The following is a 25,497-nucleotide window of genomic DNA, read 5'->3' as shown; positions in this document are numbered from 1 at the left end:
GTAAATGACATAATAAATAGACAGAAACGTCGATCGCGGGAAATATTCTGAAAGAAAGAAAAAAAAAAAAAAAGAAAATAGAAAAGAAAAAAAAAATTCGGCGCAACGTGTACCTTTAAAAAAAAAAAAAAAAGTAATCAATCGTAGAATTTATTTATATTGGAAATTTAGAATTTAGAAAATCGAGTATTTTCATGATGAATTTGAATGAAATGAAAAGAAAAAGTTAGAAATGACAAAAAAAAAGAAATAAAATAAAATAAAATAAAATACAATTGGTAAAATTATTAGAGACACGTATGATAATCTCGTGGCACGGGGAGTGGGGAAATGAAAAAGAATAAATGTTACAAAAAAAAAAAAAAATAAGAAAATAATATGTTTCAATAAAAATGTGTATTTTCGATACATCGAAAAAAATGGACACGGTTTTTATTTTTATTTTATTTTATTTTTTTTTTTTTTTGATTCGACAGAAAACATTGTCACCGCACGTATTGGTTAATTTTTTTTCCCGTATATATTCAATATATATATATATATTTTTTTTTTATTTTAAATCTATTATGATAAAAATAATTGTAAATTTATTTTTATTTATTTTTCACATTTATTTAATGTTGAATAAAACGTTTGAAGCACCGTGTTGTTCTTTCCATGTGAAATTTGTTCAGAGGGTAATATTTTTGAATTTCCCGCGTCGGCAATTACTTTTCTACGTTTCCGAAAAAGCACGCGTTTTATATGTCACGAGTATATTAAAAAAAAAAAAAAAATATAAATAAGGAAGGAATGATTAAAAAAAAAAAAGAGAGAGAGAGAGAGAGATAGAGAGAGAAAAGTGAGGTATAATAAAAACGTAGATTATATATAGTTTTTGTTGTATTTTTGTTTTTTGTTTTTCATATTTTTGGCGTTCGTGAAAGACAAATTTCTTCTTCGGAAGTACAAAATTTCTCTCTGAACGAGCTAAACGTTTATCGACACGAATTCGATTGCAAAGATTGGACGTTATATATAATCTTTTGACAATTCTATCATCGACCATTTGTAATTTTTCGAAAATTGGTGGTAGAGGGGAGAAAAAATAAACACAAACAAATAGGAAAAAAAGAAAAAATTAATTCAAAATTCATTTCCTGTCTTTGTTCAATCGATCTCGTGTCGATCGTTTTTATCGTGCAATTCTGGTGTAAATTAAATTATTAAGAAAATTAATAATAATAATTATAATAATAATAATAATAATAATATTAATAATAATAATAATTAATAAACTATTGTATCCACATGTATATATTATAGAAAGTGAGAGAAAGAGAGAGACAGAGAGAGATATATACGCGCGTACAGCAAAACGGACACGTTTATCACTTACAATACACACACGATAAAACACACGATACATTTACACACATATACGCATAATCACACGATAATAATAATAAAAATAATAAAAATAATAATAATAACGACAAGCACCCTTAAAATGTTGAAAGTACACGTGTCACGTGCCGAAACACGCGTATCAGCAGCGATTTGACAAATTTTTCGGTTGGAAAATTACAAAAAATAAAAAAAAAATAATGAAATAATTATTTAAAAAAAGGGTGCGATTAAAAAATGCAAAATGAAATTTGTAACTAGGAAGATCTAGGGAATTTGCGAGAGAGAAAAACAACAACAACAACAAAAATTAAAAAAAAGAAACAAAAGGGAAGGAAATATATTTGATTAAACCGAAAAATTGGATGGATATGGGTTTGATAGTTGGTAAAATGGCTGATGAAAAAAATTGATCATGGTAAAAAAAAAAGCAAAGAAATGTGAGAAAAGATGAAAGAAAAAAAAAAGATAAACTAGACGCGTATAATAGACCGTGACAATTATCTATCATATTATTATTATTATCATCACACGGATTAGTAGTAATATAAAATGTTGCATGTTGTTTCTATAATAATATGTGTTTTACGGATTGAAAATCCTTTTGCAAAAAGATAAAACGTAATAAAACAAAAAAAAAAAAACAAAAAAAAATGGTATAAAAAAAAAAAGTGATGTCGTGTGTGTCGGTTACACAGAGGTTGGCTTTTCGAAGTGTGTGGAGTTATGAAGAAAAAGAAAGAAAAAAAAAGAAGAAGAAGAAGAAGAAGTGAAAAAGAGATGAAAAAAAAAAAATGAAAAAAACCCAAGTGTGTTTTCACATTCGTGAAATCGAATGATGATCGTTTTTTGAAACACGAAAAATCACAGAATGAAAAAACGAAAAGAAAAAGTAAAACGGAAAAGGAAAAGAGGGAAACTTTAGAATAAAAAAAAAAGAGGAATTTTCGGATTGCCGTTGTAAATGGGGTAGAAATATCCGTGACGAGAGATTGGAACCTAACCTCATTTTATTCTCTAAACTTAACTGCTTCCTTTCGAGTGGTGGTCTTTTAGGATTAGTTTCGGGATTTAAAGAGACAAAGAAAGAAAGAAAAGAAAAAAGAACTGTAAAAAAGAAAGAAAAAAAATTAATACAGAAAAGTGATAAGGATACAATACTTGGGGGGTAGGGAGGAAAGACAAATGAACGAAATGATTAAACAACCCCCAGCCCACCCCCACCCACGCGTGATTCTTTTTTAGGAATTAAAGGAGTATGAAAAAAATTTAAAAAAAAAGAAAAAAAAACAAAAAAAAATGATTATATCGATGTATCGTCTCGTTGCACTTATACACATACAAATCGACACACACCACACACACACACACACAACACACATCGAGCACAAAGTTAGTACACATATTTCCGGGGTTGATGAAAAAAAAAATGAAAAATGATAAAAAAAAAAAAACAGTGAGGAATATGGTGGGGGTGGTGGATTATAAGAGAGGAGAGATGAAAAAAGAAAAATTAATAGTAGGAAACAATCGTTGTGTGTACGATATTATTATTATTATTACAAATTAATATTTTTCATATTTTTTCTAATTCTTTTTTTTTTGTTTTTTTTTCTGTTCGTTGTTTTGTATTTTCTTCGTTTAGTAATTTTTTAAGAATGATATATGGTATTCTAGATACTTGTATCAGTGATTAGATGATGAATGAAAGATTAAGTAATTAACATTAAAAATAAAAAAAAATAAAAAGGAAGAAAAAAAGAAAAGGAGATTATATAAATAATATAAACAATATGCGTAAATATATGTGTATATTAATTCGAAAATTGGGGGGATAGGTTGAAAAGTGATTGAAAGAAGAAAAGGTGAACACAAGTAAAATGGCGTATCGAAAAATCGATGATTTATCGGTAAGGGAAGGGAAGGTAAAAAAAAAAAAAAAAATACACAAAGAAAAAAAATCTTTAAAAAGGGGGACAAAAGAAGAAACAGACAAGAAAGGAAGAAAGAGACAGAGAGAGAGAGAGAGAGAGAGAGAGAAAGGAATTATAAAAAAAATAAAAAATGAAAAAGAACGTGCGGTCGTAAAAGTGGGGCTTTTTTTCCGATTTCGGGGGCGTACGGTCGATTATTATTTTCTCGGCCGTGTTTTATAGTACAAAATAAAAGAGAATAAAAAAAAAAAATAAAATAAAATAAAAATAATAAAAAGAAATAAAATATAATAAAATAAAAAAAAGGCGGGAAAGAGTATAACATTTTAAAGGGATAATAATAAAATAATTAACGATTGACAAAATGTGACAAAAAAAAAAAAAAGAATGTTAAAGCAAAATGTAACGAACGTAATTAAAGTACGAACGCATATTTAAAATCTTATAAAAAAAAAAGAAAAAGAACACGCGCAGTTTTGTAAAATTTTGTTTCTTGTTTTTTTCTTTTTTTTTTTTTTACAAGAGATTTGAAAATGAAAAAATAGAAAAGAAAAAAAACGTAAATGCTGTAAAATTAGAAATTAATAAATATGACGTAACACAACACGACGACAGGTATTATAAATTTATATAATGTTTAATTAATTGTTTGGAATATAATTCGCAGTATTGCAAATCTTGCGATACGATCGATCGATTTTGATATTGCGATACTACGAAATTTCGATGATCTTCACAAAAACAAAAAACAAAAATGATCAAAAGCAAACAGTAATGAAAGAAAGGAGTAGGTTTGAAAAGTTAATGAAAGTACAGAAGAAATTAACAACAAAAAACAAAAACAAAAAAACAAGAAAATGAACAATAATAAAATAGGAAAAAGTAATGTCAAAAGTTAATGCAAAAAGTTGAAGGAAACGCATGTTGTAAAATGGGATAATTGCAAAAACGCTGTTGCAACAACAAATTGTAAAAACACTGCCAAAGGATCATCGTTAATATCTTTTTCATCTGATCGCGATTATCATCGTCATCGCAATTTATTTGCAATACCTGTTGAAATTATTCTACCCGACGACAAAAAAAAAACAAATACAAAAACAAAAACAAAAAAAAAAGATAAAGTGAAAAAATATGATAATTAATCACCGATAAAACAATTCATCGCACACTAGTACAAATGCTACCTCACACACGACATACAGGGTGCACGGAATAAAATAAATGCTTATAAGAAAAAAAAAAAAAAAAAAAAATCTCTATTACATAAAAAAAGAAGAAAAAGAAATGATAAAAAAAAAAAACGAAAAAAAAAAAAGAAAAAGTAACAAGAGATTAGAAAATAAAAAAGTGTAACAATGCCAATCTGATACACAAAATATTTTACGATATTTAAAACCAATATTTTCTCGAGGAATAATCGAAACTCGCGCGAGTTTAAATAAAAGGAAAAGGTGATGGGTAAGGGGAGGAGAAGGAGGAGGGGGGGCAAGATCTCTTACTATGCTGTTGGTATTTTTTTTTTTTTTTTTTTACAAATTCGGCCAATTAAAACAAAACAAACAATTTAAAAAAAAAAACAAACAAATTAAAATGAAAAAAGAAAAAGAAATACAAAACAGTAAAAACCTTTTTCAAAATTGGCGCCGTCTTATCTCGAATCAATTTAATTAAAAAACAAAACAATGATAAATAATATATGTGATGACAATTTGATTGAGAAAATTAAAAACAAAAACAGAGAGAGAGAGAGAGAAGAGAGAGAGAGAGAGAGAGAGAGAGTGAGAGAAACAAATATGGGGGAAGAGAGAAAGTAAAAATTGTTTTTGTCTGTTTTTTTATTGTTTTGTTGTTTTAATTTGTCAATAAATAATCAGACGACATTTTGCGAAAAGGAAAGAAGAATGGAGGAGGAGGAGGGGTGGTAGAAAAAAAATAGACAACACAATCGTTTCATCGAGAGATGATGATAATTATGATGATGATGATGATGATGATGATGAATGAATTAAGTTTGAAGATGATTTTTTGTTCGCGATCACGAGTCTCACACTCAGGTAAATATGAAAACCAAGTACAAACTACAAAATAAAAATAGTCGATAAGGTTTTTAAATAAACATTTAATAAATCAATAAAAATAAATAAATAAATCAAGCGATGCAATAGTTTGAAGCATATAGTAGGCTTAAAAGAAGAAGAAGAAGAAGAAGAAGAAGAAGAATAAAAAATAAAATAAAAGTAAATAAATAAATGAAAAGAAAAGAAAAGAAGAAAAAAAAAACAAAAAAGAAAAAAAGAGAGAAAGAAGAGAGAGAGACAGAGAGAGAAAGAGAGTGTGTGTGCGTGAGAGAGAGAGAGAGAGAGAGAGAGAGAGAGAATAATGAATAATGAATAATACAATCGATGTTCGTTCATTCACCCTAATTAAGTGAAAATAATTGACTCATATGAAACGACAGAGAAAATAAACACAAATGAAAGAAAAATGATGTCGCCCGAATAAAAAAAAATGGAAAAATTTCGTCTCTTTTCTTTTTTTTTTTTGTCATCGATTATTGTCAAAAAAAAAAAAAATAGAGAGAGAGAGAGAAAGAGAGAAAAAGAGACACACAAATAAAAAACATACAGAAAAATTCATGACGATGAAAACACACGTGAAAGAAACTGAACAAATTATTATCAACTTTTGTTTGGGTCGATCGAATGAATAAACAAAAGGGGAAAATACAAAAAAAAAAAAAATTAACAAATAAATAAATAAATAATGAAAAAAAAGGATAACTTGACGTGATTTGAAACGTGATTACTCAAATCATTAATTCGATCATTAATTTCATAATATGAATAATCGATTATCACCCCTACAATTTCGACCCGAACGTTTTGTGTGTGTTATATTATATATATATATATATATAATATAAAAGTATATATATATATATATATACTATACTTATGTTTGACTGGTTTATGATAATTTATACATATGTGACAATCTCCACTTTGTTCAATTCTATATCACCACCGTATTCCTCTTACACTGCCGAATTAATTAAAAAGACGCTTTGCACGAATTTTCCAAAGGAATAGAAGAGAAAAAAATAGAAAGAAAAAAAAAAGAACGGACAGAAAGACACCACACTCACACACACAACACTTACACTTCCATATACACTTACATATACATTTACAAAATAATTCCTATATTACTACTCCCTTTTTTACAATTACAAAATTCCCTTTTGCTATTCGGTTTTTTTAAAGATTCTTTTAATTTGTTCGTTAAATCCTGCATAGAATTTCTTTTTGCAAACCTGTAGGCTTCCGATTTTTTTTTTTTTTTTTTCAAGAGTAGTTTATACTTTTTTCTTTTTCCTTATTTATTCTTTTATCTTTCAAACAAATTTATATTTTCCCCCACAAAATTCACCTTCTTCTTCTACTTCTTCTTTCTTCTTATTTTTTCATCTCTTTTTCTTTTTCTTTTTTTTTTTTTTAATCGAAAGATCGCAATTTTTGATTCCCTATTAGAGAGAAAGAAAGAAAGAGAGTCCACAATCTCAAAAACAAAGAAAAAAACAAATACACAGACACATTTACCTAAGAGAATACACACACAAACAATACACGCGCGATTAATACACCAATTACATCGTATTCGTAGTACCTGCAGATATGATAATTACGTGGCGACGACCATCGGTACCATAAATAATAATAATAATAATAATAATAATAATAATAGTAATAATAGTAATAGTAATAATAATAATAATAATAATAATAATAAATAATAGTATAACAAATATTATACATAAAACTTGCATTTAAATAATGACATATAAAATAAGTATACGAAACCGTTTCTACCTCAACCTTTATAAAACCGCTTTAAACGCGGATGATCTATCGCGAGATACACACACACACACACAAGAATACATACATCACATAGAAAGAAAAAAAACATAACAACAAAACACAAAGAGACAAACACAAAACTCACATCCATCATTTTATAATAATCTTTTTTTAATTCTCATAGAGTACATTAAATTCCATATGATCTCTGATTATAAACACACACACACACACAACACACACATCATACTTACTAATGAATGAAAAAAAAAACAGACACGTACACATGTACACTGCACAGGTCACACATCTTACACACATGACACACGTTTTAGGACACATGAACACACACTTAGGACACATGAACACACATCTTAGAGACACATGAACATACATGTTACACACATGAACAAGATGAATATAATATATACGTAAATGTAATATAAAGTGAAATATATACATAATATGTATATGTATAGGAAAGAATGAAATACTACTATCAGAATTCTACCACATATACTTATACACACATACAAATTCTCATTTTTATCTTCCTATACCATTTTCTCCCATCCATCAAATCCCCCTTTCATTATTTTCCTTTCTTTTTCCCTTTTTTTTTTCTTCCACCAATTTTCTCAAATAATATGTGTAAATACAACCGATTATATTTATTTAATTATTTATGTTTCTATGCGCTGGACGCGTCAGCTATGTTACATGCAAATTTGCAAATTAAATCGAATAATAATTTCCTATTGATATAAAAGAAAGAAAAAAAAAAAAGATGAAAGAACGAAAAAAAGAGTACACTCATTTTTTCAATATAATTATTATATATTCATATATATATATATATCTATACGTATCTATATATGTATATATTTATAATATATAATTCAAAATTATATATTATATCTATTTAAACATATATAATTATGTATATGTATATATATATATATATATATGATATATAAAATATATATATTATCTAAAGATAAGAACATACTTGTTTAGAATATAAGAGAGAACATACAAAAAAAAAATGAAAGAGAGAGAGAGAGAGAGAGAGAGAAAGTTGTATGCTCGTCGATGATGTACGTGTGAGTGCGAGGAAGAGAGTACATGTGATAATAAAAAAAAGAAAAAATTAACAAGAATGAATGAACGAACGTATGGAAAAAAATAAATGGAAACAAAGATGAAAGATGAAAGAAGATAAAAAATAAAATAATACGATGGGAAAAAGAAGAACTGGGCCCCCCAAAATCGCGAACTCGCTATACGGCCCTGCAAATTTGCGACCGAGCGTTTAGAACCATTTATTGATAATAATAATATTAATAATAATGATAATGATAATGATAAATAATAACAATAATTATTATTATTCTCTCCTCCTCAAATAATAATAATATTAATAAATAATAATAATAATAATAATAATAATAATATATTACGAAATAAACACAAATTACAAAGAATCAAAGATGAGGATACAAAAAAAAAAAAAAAAAGGTATAAAAAAATAAAAAGGAACAAAAGTAAAAGATGAATAAAAAAAAGAAAAATTAAAGAACAAAGGAGGAAATATCTACCGACGAGTAACAAAATAATTAAATAAATAAGTAAATAAAATAAAATAAAATAAAATAAAATAAAATAAAATAAAAAACCCACGATACAATTTAAAATGATATACGAATGAGTGCGAATTTCGAATATTTGTCCCCGCCATAAACGGGAGATGATGGTGTTGGGGTTGGGGGTTGGGAGGAGGGTGAGGAATTGTGAATAATTATTCTTCGCGTTAGAAAAAATATCGCACTAGCGTATTATATATATAAAATGAAAAAAAAAAAAAAATTACTAAAATATATATAATACACAGAGCACACGAATGAACAGAGAAAAAAATAGAAAAAAAAATGGAAGGAAGATACACACAAAAAAAAACATATATATATATACGTCATTATAAAATTAACATACGTGAGAGAGAGAGAGAGAGAGAAAAAGAGAGAGGATCGTTTCGAAGTGGACTTTTTTCAAACGACGAAGAAAAATTTCAACAAAATTTATATACACATATACATAAATATATGTGTGTGTTGTGTCTGTGTATGTATGAAATTTATTCGTCGTTCGATTTTTACAAAACGTACAAAAAAGTTGATTATTATTATTATTATTCACTTCGAAACGACAACATTAAAAATATACAAATTACAAAATGAAAGAAAAGAGAGAGGGAGAGAGATATATAAGAAAAAAAGAAAGAAAGAAAGAAAGAAAGAAAGAAAGAAAGAAAGAAAGAAAAAAGAAAAAGAAAATGGACGTTTATATGAAGACGCCAATTTTTTTTTTTTTTTTTTTTTTTGAATCAAATCGATGTTCTTCGAATTTAAAATCAATATCGGAGGGTGAAAAATAAAATAAAATAAAATAAAATAAAATAAAATAAAATAAAATAAAATAAAATATAATAAAATATAATAAAATAAAATAAAATAAAATAAAATAAAATAAAATAAAATAAAATATAAATTATAAATATTACAACTATGGTCGTGTTTATTTCGTTTTTTCGATGTAATTTTCAAATCCGGATTTAAAATTTGCCGGAAATATATCGATACGTTATATTATTATTATTATATTTTTTTTTTTTACAAATATTTTCTCTTGTTCTTGTTCTTCTTCCCCTTCTTCTTCTATTTCTTTTTTTTAAATCTTCCTTCTTCCGCTTTTGATTTTTGATGCGTTTAAAAAAACAAACGCACAAAAAAAAAAGAGATGGATTATAAAGAAAAAGAGTGGAAGAAAAAGAAAGAAAGAGAAAGAGAAAGAAAAAGAGAGACAAAGAGAGAGAGAGAGAGAGAGAGAGAGAGAGAAACATATATATATGTTTATGCACATAAAAATTGATTAAATGTTGCATCTGTCACACTTAACTCTCTAATTCTTTGTCTTTTTTATTTTTTGTTTTTTTTTTCTCTAAAGAAAACCGAAGAAGAAGCGTCGGGGATGGGAGTGGGAGGGAAGGGAAAGGGGTGTGTTTTGTCACAGGGGGGAAAAAAAAATACGTAGTTACCAATTTTGTTTTTAAGTTGAAAGATTAAGTTTACGTTACGATTATATTGAAAATGAGAAAGAAAAAGATAGAGAAAGAAGGAAAGATTCACGTGGGATTATTAAGAAGGGGGTTTGTGTAGGGTGGATCGGGGTGCTGCTTCCGTTAATGAAAAAAAAAAAAAAGAAGAAAAAAAACAACAAAAAAAAAAAAAAAGAAAGGGAGATAGTAAATGTGTATCGACGTGACGTTTCCATTTGTGAAAAAGCAATGCGATCGTGACCGCCTTGTATAATTCTTTCAAAGGATTTTCTGTACACGCAAACATCTTCAGAAAAAGATAGAGAAAGGGAAGGGAAGGGAAGGGAAGGGCAGGGGTTAAGAATAAAGAAAGAAAAGGGGTGGAAATTGTACAAGGAAAGAATAAACTCGAATCGAGTTCTTCGAATAAATGTCAGGGCAAATACAAGAGCTTCACATTTTCATGATAAATATTTTATTTATACGAAGAGAAACCGATTGTAATTTCTGAATCAGTTGTATGTGTATGCATCTGTAAGTGTATAAGTATATATGTGTGTGCGTGTGTGTGTGTGTATGAACGTGTGCATGGAAACACGAAAGAACAAAGTTGCGTCAAAGTGAAACATGTGTTACGTTTTAAGTGAACAATAATTGCGTTTTTATATTACGCTAAAAAAAAAAAAAAAAAAAAAAAAATAAGAAAAAAAAAAACATAAACTAAAACACAAACCAATAAATGAAAGTTCAATTTAAGTTGGTCTGTTAAATGTTACGAGATGTGTTTGAAAAAGAAATTATAAGATATGAGTGAACGAATGAAAGAGAGAGAGAGAGAGAGAGAGAGAAAGATTTAAAATAAAAAACATGTACGTCGAAGCTCTGACAAAAACAAAAAAAAAAACAAAAAAAAACATCTTTTGCAAACTTGAATGAATATTGGATTGAAAGATCAAGAAAGAAAGAAAAAAAAACAAAATGGAAATCTTTCTTCCCTCTCAAGATACGAAGAGAAATAAATGCGAAGTAGCAATTTTCTTTTCCTTCGTTTATAACCCCGAAACTACCCCGCCCACATCCCTATAAGAAAGATAAAGATAGGAAGTGTGTGTGCGAGAAAGAGAAAGAGAGAGAGAGAGAGAGAGAACAGAAATTGGGGCAGTGGTTAGTTTTTCGTCGTTGAGTATAACTCAAAAATCCTTTTTGTTTGTATAAAAATTAATCGAAATTTAATTAAACTATTAATAATTGTTCGATTACTGTAAAACATGAAGAAAAAAAAAATTACCATTAATTATAAATTACAAAAAAACATGAAAGTCAAGTGAGTTGGTGTCAAATTTTTTTTTCCCCCTAAACATTTATCCCATTTCCATTTCCTTTTCTTGCTTTGTTTGTTTTTATTTTAGCCCCATGGAGGAAGGCCCTTTTTTGAAACGGGGAGCACCTTAAAAGTGTTTTTTTTAATTCGAATTATCAAACGTAAAGACATTTTCTTTTTAATCATTTGTTTTTTTCAGAAATCAAATCGAAGGCTCTTTCCGCCATTGCAATCAAAACGGAATTTGGTGTACCGGAAATTGGTGAAGGCAAGATACTTGCATCCATTATTCGCAAACCATTTACTCCTCTTACTCTAAAAAAAAAAAAACAAAAAACAAAAAACAAAAAATGAAAAAGAAACATGTAATAGTAACATTTCGTATTGTAATTGGTATCTTTTTTTATTCTAATTAATTTCACCTTAATTTTTCATCAACAACCGCTTTATTGTCACTGCCCATTCTGCAACTACCACAAGGATGATGACTGGTTACCCCACCTATTCTCATAACGCATTCCGAATATTCATAATCTCTGTAATCTTGTCTGAAATGTCGGCATTCCTCAAAATCCGGAAGATGAACTCGTGCACCAAATTCACGAAATTTCCTTGAATTTAAAGTCTCCACCGCCAAATTGATAGCTGCAAAAATATCATTTAACCTGAAATTTATTCATACATCTATGTTTTTTCTTTTTCAATTATTTTTCTTTACCATTATAAGTGCAATAAACGTCATTGTCGTGTTGAAGATACGCCGGATCAATTTTAGGTTGATCAAAAATACTTCGAGATCTCAATGTAATATTACCACGACTTTTTGGTTGCAAACAAGTAGCGAGATATAAAAAACCCTCATGTCCTGTGTCATTGTATGCAGGAAAAAGTGATCTGAAAGTCTCTGTTTGATAATTAGCAATGTCCTTCAATAATTTTTCATCAGTAGAAGCCATTCCGAATAGAATAATACCGCTATCGTTAACACGTGCAGTTGCCAAAACGCGATTGGTCGATAATGATCCTTATTCCATACAAAAATCAAATAAAAAACACAAAAAAAGATTATAACACCGTTGGATGACGACACAACAAAAAGAAAAAGAAAAAAAAATGATCGATGAAGGTTATCCTTTAAAATTACCGGTTCCAAAGATAAAGTACTTTGCCATTTCTTGAATCGATTGCATCTTTCTTAATGTCAAACTAACGGGTGCTTTCAAATTAACGTATATCGGAATATTCAAATGATCAAAAAGATTCTTCCCAACTTCTTGAAGATTACTAACGGTACGTATCTAGAAAAAATTAATTTATTATTTATATCAAAATTGTATATCAATCTTATGGTTTAATGATTAAAATAATACCCCATATTTGTTAAGTTCTTGTTTTGGTCCAATACCAGAAAGCATAAGTAATTGAACTGTATTAATGGTACCAGCACATAAAATAACTTCTTTTCTCGCATTTATTTTTCCACGTGAAGCATTGTTATAAAGTACATCAACTCCAACTATTTTGGTATCGTTAAACGATATCTAAAAAAAAAAGAAATAACCAAGTTTATTAATTTAAAACAATGATTTTAATTAGATTTGTACCTTAGTAACAAGAGTGTTCATCAGCACGTGAAGATTATTTCGATTCAAAGAATTTAGTAAATATGCGTGATAGGTACTCCATCGATTTCCTTTTTTGGCAGTATAACTGGCCTTTTGAAACGTGGCGTCATTAGATCCGATCGAAAGTTCAGACTCCATGAAGGCCACAACTAATGGCTCGTTCGATGAAACGGTAGTCACGCTCATGGTTTCCGTGACTTTTTTAAAATACGGTATTAAATCACCATAGGACCATCCCTTAGGCCAACTTTTGTAATCATTTGATCTCCCGAAAGAATGGACGAGATAATTTATTTGACCGCTACCACCTAATCCTTTACCCCTTGGCAACGATTGTTGCTATTATAATAATAATTATATCAATAAATATAATAAATATGTTATATATTTGTATATGAATGTACAGAATCCAAACATTGTATAGAAATTAATGTTGAAAATGTGTTTCGGTAAATGTTTCTTACTTTAGGTGTTCTGTTAGGGTTGCGTCAAGGTTTTTTTTTGAGAAGTAAGGTAAGGTTGTAAAGGGTATAACGGGGAAACGTCTTCCCCCTTATTTCTTATTTCGAAACAAACTAGAACTACTATTACTTTCTTCAACCCTTACTACGTGAAAGTTTGGAAGATTAAGTTCTTGTAGTTAGATGGCTGAGAAAACACGTGTATGTGTGCGTGCACATTACCGAAAGTAAAGATTATTTCGTGATCGTACGAAGGTACACGTACACCTGTCGTGATCTTTAATTATTTTCCCCTACCCCTATTCCTCATGTTCTAAATGCACAACCAACTGAAGGTTTTATTTTAAATTAACTTTCTGAATATTGTTCTATACAATGCTTGATTTTTTTTGTATTGACCGTAACACATATTTAATTTAATTGAATTTAATTAAAAATAACAAGTAATAATCTTTAAATTTTCGAGAAAAAATGTATATATGTAAATGCGAATAGAAAAAGTAACGTTTACGTGACTCCAAAGTCCCAACGATGAGAACTTTTGGGTCTCTGTTTTATAAGCCCAATCTAAGCTGCTTCCTTGCATCAACGGGGCCATCAACGGCATCACCGACATCCAATTGAAATAACCACCCGCTTCCACAAGCAGTACCGTGGTATTTGTTAAATCCGATAGACGTGATGCTAACACGCAACCAGTCGTACCAGCTCCAACTTTACAAATCAAACAATTTTAACTAAACAACGTGGATAATCGTAGTTTTATTTAACGATACAAAATTTACGATTTTAATATTATATTTATGTAAAATTGTTAATAAACAATATGACAAATTGCATCATTCTATCTTCTGATGTAACTTTTCATAAGTGGCGTATTTATTTCAATTAACAAAATAAGTGAATATTTTTTTATATTAAATTTACTATTAAAAAAAAAAAAAAAAAAAAAAAACAATAACAAATTGTTCTCACAGTTTAAAAAGAATATCAAAAATTTCACTTATACTCACCTACTATATAATCATAATAACTATTTGGAGTTTCGATGATACTGATTGGTTTACTAAATTGATAATGATAAAATAAAGATAATATAAGAATCATAAATGATATCAAAATATAATTCCGCATGTTCTTAACGTTAAATAATAAGTTAACCGTTGTTATATATCACATTGGAAAAGAACGAGCGATATTATCGGACAGTAAAACCTACGCACAGTGTACTCGCTTTAGTAGAAGCGCAACGTGCTATAATTGACATATTTAATTAGCGTCTTGTAATCGATATACGTGATCGTTGATTTTTCTTATCGCATATACATATACATATATAATCTTAGGTACATTTTTTAATGAATTAAGAAAAATGATTTAATTTATTTTTATAATTTAGATAATAATAAGAAAAAAAATCAATGTACGTAAAATTTAATAATAAATTATTTAATATATCTACGTAATAATTTATCAATGAATTACCGACATATCTACGGACTTGTTTTCTCAATGATTTTTACCGACATATACGGGAAGAGTTACAATCATTGTACAATTTTTCAATATTTTTACTTATAAAATTTGTAACAAAATATATAAAATAGATATATATATATATATACACCAAATTTTGTTCAACAATGGTATATAATATACATGAAAGAAGAATAGAAAAATTGTATTTATTCTGTTCCAAAATGAATCAATTCTGCATCAAGACTTTCCAGATCAATTATTACAGCAGCATGAGATGTAGAAAACTGTGGAATACAAACTAATCTAACAACTTGATTTTCCTCACCTATTAATAAAAGAAGAATTAATATAATTGACTTTAATTTTTAATAACGCACAACCTAAGAAAACAATAAATACCTTTAAACAATTTAGTTTCGTATTCATTGGCATTCCCTGTAAAATATATATCAGGACATTGTTTTATTACGAATAAATCTTTATCATTATACGGGTAAGATGGTAATGTGTCTGGTCCAGTTGGACACAAATGTCTCCAAATAAGAGTTTTTTCTAGCCATTGTAACGGAGTCATATCTTTAGAACCAGAAGCTTTCATAATATCTTCAATAGATTCACCGCTTGAACCCATTACCATACGATTACCAATTTGGCTGGCCCATGGATTAGAACCACCTTGAAAACTTGTAAGTCTAAATGGAGATATATATTTGAATGAATTTTGCTAATATCATTTAATCATTTATCATTATATATTAATTAAATAATACCTGCATGACTGTGGTAACATACAAGGATGAAGTGGTTTTTGTGGTAACAGTCTATTACATGGATCATGTTGACCCGGCATTAAAGTAACACCACAACACTTTGCAATACTGGAAAGAAAAGCATCTAACTTTTGTGTCGCAGTTACAGTTTCTACTGTATGTTTTTGTTCTTCTAGTTTCAATGCTGACATGTTCAAACGTTCATATATCTTTTTGCTATTACTAATACTATTGCCTAAAATAATATATACCATGTTAATTGATATAATATTCAATTCATTGCGATAAGTGAAAATTACCTGCTATAATAAGCCGTACAATGGAAGCTTCCTCTTTTTGAGCTGTTATATCACCAGCCATTCCACATATCCATTCTCGTAATAATTCTACTGCTATGTCATCTGAATTTTTAATAAAATTTAATCCAGATATTAGAACGATCTTCCCACTTGAATTTGATTTTACAGTTGGATGAGTTTGAGGTGCACACCCTGGGAAACACCAATCTTTTACCTAAATAAAGTTATGTATAAAAGATAGGATCTCAACAATAATAATACATAATACTACATTTTGAAAGATATTTGAACTTACAGTAAATGTACCATCTTTCCCTTCATTTCCTAATACAGCGCATATTAAACCAGTAACAACGCTTTCAAGATCAACTAAATTACCAACCAATCTAATACGTAGTTCTTCATCTTCTAAGAATACTTGATCATTTTCAGAACAATAATCAGATTTCTCAGGTTGTATTGTCAATCTGTTGTGTTCACCAACCTCTCTCAAAATTGATGGTTTCCATTGCTGGTGTTTATATAATGTTCCAATTATAGCACAAGTATCTCCCACAATAGTATCCAAATCAGCTAATTTTGCAATTGTGACATTTTCTAATAAACAAAATAAAATATACATATTACTATTTGATTGCTTAGACATCTGACAAAAATCTTTTCATAAATAACATTTGTATCTTTACTCCATTTTGCTTTGACATTTGCTGTCAAAACTTCTCCAAGTTCTTTTGAGTCTGGCAACATAAACGTTTGAATATTGTTTTGAGTAATCACTGACTTTTTGTGTCAAGCTAAAAGATAAATCTTTATATACAACGGAATTTCTTTCTAGAACATCCACACATCCATCTTCTTCATGTTTCATTCCATTTTTATCATTATTCAAATTATTCTGCGTCATTTTGAGTGATGATAATAAATAAATATTAAATTTTATCAACAATTTGTCTGTCACACTTGTAAAACTTATATTTTTCTTTCTTTCTTTCTTTCTTCCAATGTTTGTGTGATGGTTATAATTTTTTGAATGCAAAAACCGGAAGTGAGTTCAAATTGATGATTCAATTATATGAAAATAAAATATATTAAATAATATTATTTTTTTTCTTTTAAATATATTTTATATATTTTAATAAGACTGTATTTTTGTAGAATGAATATTTATATTGTCAGATTAAATTGCATTGAAGTTACCTACGGAGTAAGTGTTGAATTAATTCGACGACTTGACACTAGGTTTCGTGACGAAACACTTAACACATTTATGTGCAATTCTTCTATTATTTTTGCTGTTCACGATGCGTATTGAAACGTGTTATTTTTGCTCTTCTCGGATATTTCCGGGACATGGAATTCAATTTGTTAGAAACGATTGCAAAGTAAGTAATTTATAAATGTATTATTTTATTTTTCTAACAAATTTCGTATTAAATAATCGATAGAATTGGATTTCACTAATTTTTGAGGTTATGTCACGTGTTTCTGTATTGATACTGATATTGATATTATTGTATGAGAAACGTTTGTTATAAACAATTTATTAATTATATTATCATTTATAGATTTTTAGATTTTGCCGGTCAAAATGTCACGCGGCATTTAAAAAGAAAAAGAATCCAAGAAAGGTTAAGTGGACCAAAGCTTATAGGAAGACCGTTGGTAAAGAACTGGCAATAGATCCGTCATTTGAATTTGAAAAGAGGAGAAATATTCCAGTTAAATATAACAGAGAATTATGGACAAAGACTGTGGAAGCTATAAAGAAAGTAGAAAACATCAAACAGAAGAGGTCGAATTTGCATATTATGCAACGTTTACGAAAGGGTCGTACACTGGAACGAGAAAGGGATATTAAGGAAGTACAACGTGATCTATCTTTGATAAGATCACCAGCTGCTGGACTCAAGGAAAGAAAGAAATTGGAAGAGACAGTAGAAGAGGATGTTGAAATGCTAGAATCTGACAACGAAATGAATGCTGAACAGTTGCAAGAAAATTAATTTGTTGTTTTTTTTTTCTATTTCAATTAATACACAATATGAATACAGAAAACTTTGTATCATTTAGGAATAATTAATATTTAACTGTTAAACTTGTACATAAACTGAATATATAATTAGACTAGTTTTTATAAACAATTTCTACGTGAATTTATTTCTTCAAATTATTTGTAAATTAAGCTTTTAAGATCATGCACGTTTAAAAGTAATTTTAAGCAAATATTAGATTACTTTTTGGTACCAACTGGGCTTTATGGTAAACTATGGTTTACTTACATTCACATAGATGGTAGCACTAATACGATGCGTACAATGTAATTTAATGAAATGCAAGAATTAGATTACATATAGCAGTCTTACAATTAATCTTTTAATTATTATTCATGAAGTTGTTCCAAGTAATATATTATATTATAATCTACAAGATTCTGTAATAGCTAACACAATCTTGGAACATTAGAGACTCAGCAAAAGTATCCTATATACATAATTTTATCAGATGAAATGTTATGTTGTAATTACCAACTTCAGTATAAAATTATGAAATGATTTGAAGAGGAAACATTCCTTGTTTAAAATGCAATCTTCGGGTAAGAACCAGTTGTAGCTTGACTGAAAATGCATTAAAAATATAATCGAAGTGGGAAAGGAGCTTTCAACGTAGTCGCTTTTATAAGAACGTAAGACACACATTAGCAGCAGTAAGGTGAAGAAAAGGAGCTTTGGGAAGTGTTCGTAGTCCGAGGTGTGACCAAACCTCGATGACACTGCAAACACTCGTTTGGTGTTTCCAGCAATTACCAGACAAACCGAGGAACTCTGTTTGCTTGCGGTACGAAATGTGTTACAACAACACGGTACGGCAAAGGAAAAAGAGACCCATAGCAGAATACCAGCAGAAGAAGAATAAGAGGAGGAAGGTTCATCATAACCAGGGCCGCCATTCGAAAGGATTTTCAAGGGCGTGAGCTTGCAGATCTCGTCTAGCCTGTTGAACGAACAAAAGCGACGCGACAGGCCAATATCAGACGAAGAATCAGCCTTTGATTTTTGCCGACGTCCTTGTTTGCTCGAGCTCGACCCAAGTCTCATGTCAGATGTCCAAATTTCTCTCCTAATGGACTCGGGAAGATCGTTTTCGAATCGGTTTCTTTGCAAGCTACTGTTGCTATTTATAGAATACATTCTTTTTTTTCTTATAACAAAATAGATACAGATCTATTTTTTTTTTTAGAGATCACTTTGACTTTATTCTCCAATAGAATGTTATTATAAATAAATTATGATTGACGGGCGAGTCATCGTTAGTTCTCCTTCGTATTTGAATAGAATGCCAAATATGAAAATAGGAGCAAATATCATCGATTCGTGAAAGTATGTATTTTAAATTAAGATACTCGAGATGATAGATGGTTCTTTCTCTCTCTCTCTAAGAGAGAGAAAGAATCGCAACGTAATTAAAGAGGAGAAGTCTCGAGGAATCCCCGTTATTCATTTCGAGGATCCTTCAACTCGTAAGCTCGGCACGAGATGATTCGTGTTTTCGACCACACGCAAAGTTTTAGTTATGTTTGCAGAGGCAACACACGAGGTAAACGCGTGTTACGAATTGTAATTGCGAAGTAGTGTCTTACGACAAAAACGAGCTAGTTTCTTGTTGGTTGTTACTTGCCTTGAAGTAGCTTTAGCTATGTACGAATTTCTTCTTTTATTCTTCTTCTTTTCGGGGTGGTCTTACAATGGCCGTTAAGTCCCTTTTTCAATGCAACGAAAGAAGGTCGATGAGACTTTTGTAAAGAGTTTCTTCTCAACAATAACATATTATGGCAACTGATCATCCCTACAATGAACTGAGACACTTTTGATTCATGCAAAAACTTTCACACATATATTCCTCTGACCTTACGTAGGATTCCTTTTTAACAGCACCCACACGTCACGGATTTATTCTGATTATATCAGCTTTTTATTATCACCATTATCAAACTGAATTTAAATTGAATTCGTAAAACTTGGAATTAACAATTCTCATGGCTAGATTTTATGTATTTTTGTTCCCATCCTCCCATATGAAAGATTTAACAAATGATTTTTCTAACACGTTTCGAGGTAATTGAATTTGAATAAAAATCTATTCGACTGAATGGTTGTTTTACCATTTGAAAAAGAGACAAATAATATTAGGGGAGGATTCAAACGACTGTGTTTTCTCGTTTGTAATTCTACGAAAGGTGACGATGACAAAATGTCTGAAAAGGAAAATGTCGCTATAATAACAGTTAAACGTTCATTCAATGATCGTGCTGCACTGTGCGGGTTCGGATAAATAAATAAAAGAAATTTAAAAGCAAAGTTCTCGAAATAAGTTTGTCTTGTTTCACGTTGGTTGCGCGGCAAAGAAGGTTGGATAATATAAGCGAAGGTGGAAGAAGAATTTAGTCTGACAATATTATTTTATGGCCAACGAGCAATGGTACGTACCATCATACCAGGGTCCCAATATTCGACCAAGAATGCACGTGTCTTCAAAAAAAAAAAAAGGGTCCTTGGGTCTTACCCCAGCAAATTCAGAATAAATTGTCTCCGTTTTGAATATTCTTCTAATATAATATGATGATGTTAGTAGTCGTGGTTGGTGATGGTCTACGTTTTATACTCTCTCTCTCTCTCTCTCTTTCTCTTTCTAACACACAAAAATGATTAAGAGTCATCGTTTATTTCTTGACAATATTTTGTTGTCCCTCAAACATATCTTAATTCGTCTGAATTAAAATCATTCTTTTTTTCTTCTTCTAATCGTTTGCTGCTACTGCTTCGTTGACCATAGAAAATAAAAAAAAAAAAAAATAAAAAAAAAGAAGAAAATATTCTTAGTCATCCGAAATCATTAATCTTCTCGAATTTTATTTGTCTAAGTCAACGAAATAGGTTTTTACTCGATTTTAACCTACCGCACAACTCGTAACTTTCTATAAATCCTATATGTAGATTTATTTTAGTGGGTAAAAAAGAATCCTATCGTCAAAATGAAGGGCGTTTAATTAAATTTCGATGTCCACTTTTATCGTTTGGAATGGACACTTACCGATACGAGATTATCTCTTTACTCTGTTTATTAATCAAATTTTAAAACACTAACTTCTCTCAACGTTTTTCAACATATACATTCTTTACGTTCCAACATAATAACAATAATAATAATAATAATAATAATAATGCATATATATATATATAGAATAATGATATGATTTTTGACATATATAACTCAATGGATAATAAAAATAAAATTCTTAAAAGAAAATAATATTAATTTATAATTGGAAAAAGTGATCACAATTTCAAATAAATTATAAATATTAAACTTATAATTTATATATTAAATTTAATATATAATATATAAATATAAAATATATAATATAATAAATATATTATAAACTTAAAACTTTACTTTCAAACTGTACAATATGATGGAAAATTATATTTCTAACATTCATCTTGGAAAATCTTAATAAAACAAAAAACCCGTACAAACTTTTGTGATTTCGAGCCTAATAAAACCATAGAAACCAAAAAAAAAAAAAAAAAACGAATAAAAATCCATAGAAAAAGGAAAGGAAATAACGATGAAAACGAGTTTTGCGTTATCCGATGTGAGAGGGACGAAAGAAAATGTTGTGTCGCGTTTCGATCGAAAAGTAAGAGGAAGGAGGTGAAGTTGGAGGGGGAGGAGGAAGAATCGAGAAAACAGAAGGCGATGATCGGGTGCGGCTAGGGCGTCGAAAGCGGAGGCCACGAGAGGAATGTCAAACATTCACCTGTCTCCTTGCTGAGAAAGAGAGAGAGAGACTCCCATCTCCGGAAATCTTTTTTTCCCTATGGGGACCCCATTACGTATGCGGCTGCGTTTTGAAACCTTCCCATCTCCCTACCCCTCCGCCTACCCCATCACTACCCCCCTAAAGAAGGAGAAAAAGTTTTTCTTCTTCTTCTTCTTTTGCTTTCTTCTCTTTCTTTTCTTATTTTTTTTTTTTGTAACATAACGTAGGGTCTCTTTCGTTATCGGTGAACGCCTACCAATCGGAATAGGCGCCGTGATCCTTGGCAATGATCGGCCTTAGTGATCTTTCGATCTACGATGACGTGCCCGTCGTTGAGATCTCAAATTAAACCAAATAAATGACTCGACTAGAACCACTGTCGATAACATGACGGTTTATGGTTGCTCTTTTATATCCTATCTAACTCATATATATATATATATATATATATATATATATATATATATATATATATAACTTTAGGACATATATTAATATAAATTAGAGAAACATACTTGGAGTGAGCATAATATATTCAGTATGGATACTTCAATATGGAATCATTTATTAAATCATCCATAATATCTTTTTTGATACTTTATATTATATAATATATCAATATTGATATTGATCTAATAAATATAGTAATAGTAGTAATATATTTATTATTTTTTGTATTATTATATTTCAAGAAAGATCAATGAAAAATAAATTGTAGATTGAATCATTAAAAATTTATTCACTTATTGTTAGTATTTTGGAATTTTTTCAAAAAGTAAATTAAATTACGATACACTTTATTATTATTATTATTATTATTATTATTTTAAATATATTTTCTAACACTAGATTTTAGATTTCTTTTTTTTTTTATAATAATTACGTTTACTTTTCCCGCGATCACTATAAAATAATAATTTATAGGAATAGAAAGTAAAGAAGATAAATTGTACAAGATAGAAATATTTTTTGTAGTTGTTGTTGATCGTAAGAGCAAATCAATTTGATCGACATGATCTTTGTGATCGTACACCACTACCACAATTACCACGAATCTTTGGAATAATCCTGTAACATGGTAGCTAACCTTCCTCCACCTTTTCTCCTCCTTTTCGTAGAAAAAAAATTCAATCTGTCGATCTTCAAAGAGATTCTATCTAATCCGTTTAAACGATCCCAGGTTTAGCTTTTGAACGGTGTGCATTAATCCTCGATGCACACGGGGCGTTTTTTTTATTATGTGTGGGAAGCTATACGTGTATATATATATACACATACTATACTCTAGTATAAGTTGACATACAAGTAAACTATTAAAGAGAGATATTATGCTTGATAGAATACCTTCCTACTAATAAAAAAAACCATGTTAGAAGGTTACGGATGTTTCTGTACCATGAAAGAACAAATTTTCAATTCGACCTTTCACGTTTCTCTACTTAAATGCGAATATTATTTATAAAAAAAGTATCGTCTTGGAAAATATATTGAAAATAATAATAATAATAATAATGATAATGTGTTTCGTAATTTAATTTACTTTAAAAAAAATTAAATAACACGATGTGAATTTTTACAAAATTTTCAACAATTCAATCTATTAGATGGTTCAGAAAGTCGTTTCGTTTTTTGTTGACGCAATAATGGCGTTAGTTGATGCAAACCGACAAATAGTAACACATGAGATCGATGAGAGGTTAAATTTATCAAATTCAACTATTTATGACCACTTGAAAGGTTTAGGTTTAAACTCGAAGCAAACATTATCTTCATTTTTACAAAATAAAAATGAAACAACTTTCCGAACCACTTAATACAATTTAATTTTTCTTGAAAGATCACACTACTATTCTTAAATGTGAATATTATTATAAAAAAGTATCGTGTCAGAAAATATATTTAAAATAATAATAATAATAATAATAATAATAATAATAATAATAATAATAATGTGTATCGTAATTTAATTTACTTTAAAAAAAATAAAAAACAAGAGATGAATTTTTACAAATGTTCAACACTACAATTCAATCTACAATTAATTTTTCATTAACATTGATATTGAATAGAAATTGATTGTTCGTGACTCGAATTTGTATACCTCTGTGTGTTTTCTTTTTTTTTTTTTTATTAAATTAAAATGTTAATACAATTTTATAATCATAAATGATATATTTCTTCGTATGATAATAAAATAAAAAAAATTGGTTTTTGTAATAAACATTTTTCTTATTCATATATTATATCTAGATTGAAATAAATTCACAATTTAAATAATGTTTACCATAGTGGGTTTCATTTGTATGATTTGAATATGATTGAGTGGCTTCTCGTACTGACATCGTTAGAAGATTCTTAAAATTATAAGTACGGTAGTTTTCTACTACTAAAGTACTCTGCTTTCTAACGGTTAAACTCGATTTCTCGATTGGATTTTTTCTTTCTTTCTTTCTTTCTTTCTTTTTCTTTTCTTTTCTTTTCTTTTCTTTACCCCCACTTTTATTGAGGACGATTGAATTTTCGAAACTTTAAGATAATTAGAAATTTTGAATATAAATATTTTCAATGTTAAACTATATAAATAACTTCAATGTTAAACACTTGTCGTGTTCTGTAAATTTGTAAAAATAATTAAAAAAAAAAAAAAAGAAATTATGACGCAAAGAAATAAAATGTAAATCATTAATTTGTCAATTTTTGTTTTTCATCTAATCGACTAAAATATAAAATAATATATAAATAAATATAAATAATATTTATTTTATATTATATATAATAATAAATAATAATATATGTATAAAACAAACAAAAAATATAAAATAATTATTTTATTTGTTAGATTTGAAAAAGACAAAGTGTATAAATCAAACAGCAATTGAGATTCTCAGATATAAGTTTGCTGGTCACGCCAAAGAGGATGCTAAAAACGATCCAATAAAAAAGAAGATTCTAAGGAAAAGAATCAAAGAAAAGAAAAGAAAAGAAAAGAAAAGAAAAGAAAAGAAAAGAAAAGAAAAAGAAAAACAAAAAATAAGACAAGTTAGTCTGGTGTAACTCTTCATGGATCGTAAATCAGGAGAATTGCTAAGAAGGGCGCGTGCGCGAGACGAATAACGTATCGAAAGGAAACTTATTTATCAAAGAAGAAAGGAATAGCAAAAAGGGATCACCATTGTACTGTTACAACCATGCATACAATGATATTAAACTCATTAATATTAAATTTTACTATTAATTTGCTATAAATAGGGTGGTGCATTTTAATTGGAATATTTGAACACTTAAAATTTTGATTTAATAGAATAAATATAAAAGACTTCGTATATATGTTAAAAATATAAATTAATTCTTTTCATATTTTGTAAATATATTTTTACTAGAAAAATATTTTGTATATTATTATATAATAATTAATTATATTTTTATATATTTAATTATTATTTT

At 28.6% G+C, this 25,497-nt stretch overlaps 4 protein-coding genes across 7 annotated transcripts in view; 2 read left to right on the top strand and 2 right to left on the bottom strand.

The window, feature by feature from the left end:
* chinmo (Chronologically inappropriate morphogenesis) overlaps positions 1–11,601 on the top strand; it is a 96,065-nt gene extending 84,464 nt beyond the window's left edge. For all 4 annotated transcript variants that reach the window (XM_089173001.1, XM_089172999.1, XM_089173000.1 and 1 more), the window contains exon 7: positions 1–11,601. This exon is cut by the window's left edge and continues 10,621 nt beyond it. The gene's annotated coding sequence lies outside the window, so the exon portion shown is untranslated.
* Positions 10,951–15,051, bottom strand: LOC107071823 (neither inactivation nor afterpotential protein G). The gene is made up of 8 exons (XM_015331145.2): positions 14,698–15,051; positions 14,196–14,398; positions 13,203–13,562; positions 12,969–13,139; positions 12,743–12,896; positions 12,317–12,622; positions 12,021–12,243; positions 10,951–11,913 (listed from the first exon to the last, which is right to left on the bottom strand). Exons 1-8 carry the CDS (start codon positions 14,816–14,818, stop codon positions 11,781–11,783), a joined length of 1,671 nt encoding a protein of 556 aa, XP_015186631.1. The 5' UTR covers positions 14,819–15,051; the 3' UTR covers positions 10,951–11,780.
* Positions 15,052–15,200: 149 nt separating this feature from the next.
* Positions 15,201–17,419, bottom strand: LOC107071815 (DNA polymerase delta subunit 2). The gene is given in 7 exon segments (XM_015331136.2): positions 15,201–15,488; positions 15,563–15,855; positions 15,934–16,168; positions 16,233–16,446; positions 16,528–16,829; positions 16,919–16,964; positions 16,966–17,419. Coding segments are annotated over 7 exon segments (1,380 nt in total). The 5' UTR covers positions 17,137–17,419; the 3' UTR covers positions 15,201–15,369.
* Positions 17,420–17,462: 43 nt separating this feature from the next.
* Positions 17,463–18,373, top strand: RpL24-like (ribosomal protein L24-like). The gene is made up of 2 exons (XM_015331133.2): positions 17,463–17,614; positions 17,798–18,373. Exons 1-2 carry the CDS (start codon positions 17,534–17,536, stop codon positions 18,233–18,235), a joined length of 519 nt encoding a protein of 172 aa, XP_015186619.1. The 5' UTR covers positions 17,463–17,533; the 3' UTR covers positions 18,236–18,373.
* The last annotated feature ends 7,124 nt before the right edge of the window (positions 18,374–25,497 follow it).

The sequence above is a fragment of the Polistes dominula genome, unplaced genomic scaffold (assembly GCF_049000335.1).
Source record: "Polistes dominula isolate Pdom_NZ unplaced genomic scaffold, Pdom_raw_medaka contig_22, whole genome shotgun sequence".
NCBI classification, from domain to species: domain Eukaryota; kingdom Metazoa; phylum Arthropoda; class Insecta; order Hymenoptera; family Vespidae; genus Polistes; species Polistes dominula.
Note: the sequence above shows the minus strand (reverse complement) of the source record. Positions and strands in the feature narration are given on the sequence as shown.

What these genes read in the sequence shown, in the direction of transcription:
- RpL24-like (XM_015331133.2), top strand. Translation starts at nt 17,534, where the DNA reads ATGCGTATTGAAACGTGTTATTTTTGCTCTTCTCGGATATTTCCGGGA. An exon ending in TTGTTAGAAACGATTGCAAA is followed by an intron (nt 17,615 to 17,797) that starts GTAAGTAATTTA and finishes TATCATTTATAG; the next exon opens with ATTTTTAGATTTTGCCGGTC.
- LOC107071823 (XM_015331145.2), bottom strand. Translation starts at nt 14,818, where the DNA reads ATGCGGAATTATATTTTGATATCATTTATGATTCTTATATTATCTTTA. An exon ending in CGTTGGGACTTTGGAGTCAC is followed by an intron (nt 13,563 to 14,195) that starts GTAAACGTTACT and finishes TTATTATAATAG; the next exon opens with CAACAATCGTTGCCAAGGGG. An exon ending in TGAACACTCTTGTTACTAAG is followed by an intron (nt 13,140 to 13,202) that starts GTACAAATCTAA and finishes TTTTTTTTTTAG; the next exon opens with ATATCGTTTAACGATACCAA.